This window comes from Echinops telfairi, unplaced genomic scaffold, assembly GCF_000313985.2.
Source record: "Echinops telfairi isolate 266 unplaced genomic scaffold, ASM31398v2 ScPeMD7_2565;HRSCAF=3150, whole genome shotgun sequence".
NCBI classification, from domain to species: domain Eukaryota; kingdom Metazoa; phylum Chordata; class Mammalia; order Afrosoricida; family Tenrecidae; genus Echinops; species Echinops telfairi.
This window is the reverse complement of record NW_022106463.1, coordinates 7,109,375-7,113,068: the sequence shown is the minus strand read 5'-3', so window position 1 is coordinate 7,113,068 and position 3,694 is coordinate 7,109,375. Positions and strand designations below refer to the sequence as shown.

The 3,694-nt window shown below is 53.5% G+C and overlaps 1 protein-coding gene across 1 annotated transcript in view; it reads right to left on the bottom strand.

Annotated features, from left to right (window-relative positions):
• FLT1 (fms related receptor tyrosine kinase 1) overlaps window positions 1–1,594 on the bottom strand; it is a 181,090-nt gene extending 179,496 nt beyond the window's left edge. The window contains exons 1-3 of the mRNA XM_045293991.1: window positions 1,585–1,594; window positions 664–774; window positions 316–370 (exon numbers count right to left, since the gene is read on the bottom strand). Coding sequence (XP_045149926.1) covers window positions 316–370; window positions 664–774; window positions 1,585–1,594 — 176 coding nt within the window. The remainder of the gene's footprint in view (window positions 1–315; window positions 371–663; window positions 775–1,584) is intronic.
• Between the last annotated feature and the right edge of the window lie 2,100 nt (window positions 1,595–3,694).

Sequence of the window (3,694 nt, the reverse complement as noted above, 5' to 3'; positions counted from 1 at the left end):
CTTCCTCCTGGCACCTCCTCCCGTGACGTCAAGGTGTCCCCCACCCCTCATCCGCCTCCCACCTACCCTTGTCTTCCTCCCCCGCCGCTTCCCGACGGCTCCGCTGAGGGGCGGGGGCCCGGGGCGGGGTGACCGGCAGAGCACAAGGCCCCCCTCTTCGCCATCGTCGCAGGAAATCCTTCAGGGCTCCCTCCGCCCGGCTTACTCAGCTCGGGGGCTGCCCGGAGCGGGGAGGGAGGAAAGGCCGAGCGGCGCCCCACAAGTCACTCCAGGGGACCTCTGCGCACCGGTGTCCGGGGCGCCAGGAGCGCTCACCGCCCTTCCGGCTCCGGGCGCTGCCGACCTCCCGGCCCCTCCAGCTCCCGGCCCGCTAAGACCCAGCCCGAGACACTCGCTCCGCACCAGGCACTTGGCCGGGGGAGCCAGGAGGCGACCTGAGGGGACTAGGGCTCCCTAGGGGCGGCGCGTCTGTATCTTTTTCGGCCGGCTAGATGCCACCACCCAAGTCATTTCCTCCTCCCCGGGCTTCCTGGATGCAAAATAAGGGCTGATGCCTTCTTACGGACCCCAGCCGAGACACCAACTGCAATGTGCACAAGGGCTGACCCTTGAACTTTAATCCCGAAAATTACATTCAGGCTGAGAAGTCTTCTCGCGGGGTACTGCGGAGGAGCGCATCGGACTCTCGGTCCAGCTCCCGAGCACTCAGGCGCTGGGTCCCTGGCAACCACACGAATTCCACGCTGTCCTCTGCACAGCAGCGCAGCCCTGCTCCTGTAAACAGGACAGCCTCCAAAAGGCGGCTTAGTGGCACCTACCAGGGCGGTCCTGATTTTTAAAAATGACCCTAGTGACTGCTAAGCGAGTCTTCCTGGACTCTGTCCGCATCTGGGGCCAGTTGGGCCACCTGAGGTTACCACGGGCCTAGGCGGCAGTGGCTCTGGCCACCCTCCGCGCGCCCTGGAGACCAATCCGCAGAGAAAGCCCATCCGAATCTCCCAGCGCCTGGACCACAGCGGTCCTGGTTCAGCGGCGGGATAGCGGGGAGAGCCACCGCTAGCCACCACAGTCCCCTTTTATTTCTATCCTTCTTAAAGTTTTCTCCTCCCAGTCTTCTATTCTCGGCCTACAACCCCCAAGTCCCCCACAGGAGGGTTGGCCAGGACCTCTGGGAACCAGTGCTGAACCAGTCGCTGCCACCTGACTCCTGGTGGCACAGCCTAGGAGACCTAGTGGCGCGGTGAATGAAGCGCTAGGCTGTGAACCCCTGGGTGGGCGTTCAACCCTCACCCGCAGCCCAACCTCCACCGCCTGCAGCCCCTGTCGGAGGAAGAAAGACTAGGCTGTCGGCTCCTGGAAAGGTTGACAGATGTGGAACGGAGCCTTTTCCACTCTGTGCTCTAGGCTCTCTAAAGAGCCCTGGTGGCATCAAGGGTTATGCCTGGGGTTGCCGCTGACCTGCAAGGCCAGCAGTTCGCAACCACTAGCAAGCTCGCTCTCGGTGGGAGGAAGATGAGACTGTCTACTGGCATGAAAAGTTACAGTCGGGAAATCCCAGGGGGCAGTTCCTGTAGAGTCACTCACTATTGGTCATCATGGATTTGATGGCGAGAGGTGTAGTTTGGGGGTATTTTACTCTCTCTTTTTTTTTTTTTTTTGGTCCCTCCCACCCCTCTCCCAAGGAGAAGCTGTCAGGTCATCCTCCAGCCCCTGGGCGGTGTTGTGCTGAGACAAAACACAGAAGATGAGCAGTCCTCCCAGGCTGCCTAAGCACCCAGCATCTGATTGGCTGGGGAATACTCCTCAGTTTCCCGTGGGCACAGTGCACCTTCCAGAAAACCAGGCTCACTGCCATGGAGTCCAGGCTGAGGCACAGCCACCTGATCGGGACAGAGAAGAACTGCCCCGGCTGTAACTCTTTACAGGGCAGGGAGGGCATTGTTGACGCCAGAGCAGGTGGTCAGCTGTGAGCGTTATCTAAGGTGAGCAAGCCAGCAATAACCATTTCCTTGCTTTTCAAGTCCATTCTGACTCACAGCAACCCTACAGGACAGAGCAGAACAGCTATCTCCCCAGAAGCAGAATGCCACTTCCGTCTCCTGCAGAACCGCTGGTGGGGTTAAGCAACCGCCCTTTCAGTGAGCAGAATACCTTAACGATCATGATATTCTAACATTCCATCACCATGGAGTCAATGCTGACTCCTCATGACCCTGTAGGATTGCGTGGAACTGCCCGTGTGATTGGAAGGCTGTACATCTCTAAGAAGCAGATAGCTACATCTTGCCCCTGTGGTGTCTGGTGAGTGGATCTACTGATCTTTCAGGGTGGTGTTGGGGATTGGGACGTTAGGTTGCTGACCAGTAGGTCAGCAATTCAAACCCACTATCCTCTCTGAAAGTGAAAGATGAAGGCTTTCTGCATCTGTAAAGATTTACAGTCTCAGAAACCTACAGGGGACAATCTTACTGTGCTCACCGGGTTGCTGTGAATCAGAGTTAATTCAGTGGTAGTGAGTTTGGTTTAGGATTATTTAAGTTTAAAGGGCATGATCCAATCTAACATAGATTTACCCCAAACGTTTCTAAAGTAAGTGTGATTCTCCACAGAATTCTGCTTTTGCAAAATTGCAATTTTCATCGTTTTGGGCACTTTAAAATTTTTTTCCTTTTCTTCCTTTCTTTGACTGCTTCTTTGGTAGGCTTCTTAACCTCCTCACAAGAGATCACCAATATCTCAAATTGCTACAAGTTGTCCCAGGTTTATGCCAGTGATTACCTGCTAACTTAGAGAGGAGAGTTCAAACTTTCCCCCCCAAAAAGAGACGGAACCAGTGGCAGAGAGAGAGAGTTACAGCACTCTTTGAGCTACCTCACAAACGAGAGAGGCTTTATAGGTTATGATGATAGAAATGATCAAACAATATCATTCATACCACATGCAAGTAGAATTTTGCTGAAAATCATTGGAAGACTCAGCCTTAGCACAGCCCATGGAAGCGGAGCTGCCAGAAATCCAGGCCAGATTCAGAAAAGGACTTAGCGCATCCTTGCTGATGTCAAATGGATCTTGGCTGAAAGCAGAGACCACCAGGAAGATGTGTCCATGTGTTTTATTGACTAGCCAAAGGCATTGGACTGTGTGGGTCAGAACAAACTCGATAACCTTGAGAAGAATTGGAATCCCATTGTGCTGGGTGGCACCTGGACACGGACCAAGAGGCCGTCTTGGGAACAGAACAAGGGGAATGTACAAGGTTCAGAACCAGGAAAAGTGTGCCTCAGGGTTGTAGCCTTTCACCATGCTTATTCAATCAGGATGCTGAGCAACTAATCAGAGACGCTGGATTATACGAAGAATAATATGGCATTAGGATTACAGGAAAGCTCCTGAACAGGTTGAGGTACAACCTTGCTTGCTGAAAGCGAGGGGGGCTTGAGGGGCTTGCTGATGAAGGTCAAAGACCACCGTCTTCGCCGTGGATTACAACTGAATGCCACGAAAATAAAATTCCTCGCAGATGACCCAGTACACAAGCATTATAATAACAGGAAAAGGTTGACGCTGTCAAGGAATTTCATCTTGTGTAGAACCCCAATTAAGGTTCATGGAAGCAGCTGTCAAGAAATGAAATGGCTGTTTGCATGGGCCAAATCTTCTGCCCAAGACAACTTTAAAGATGTTACTTTGAGCA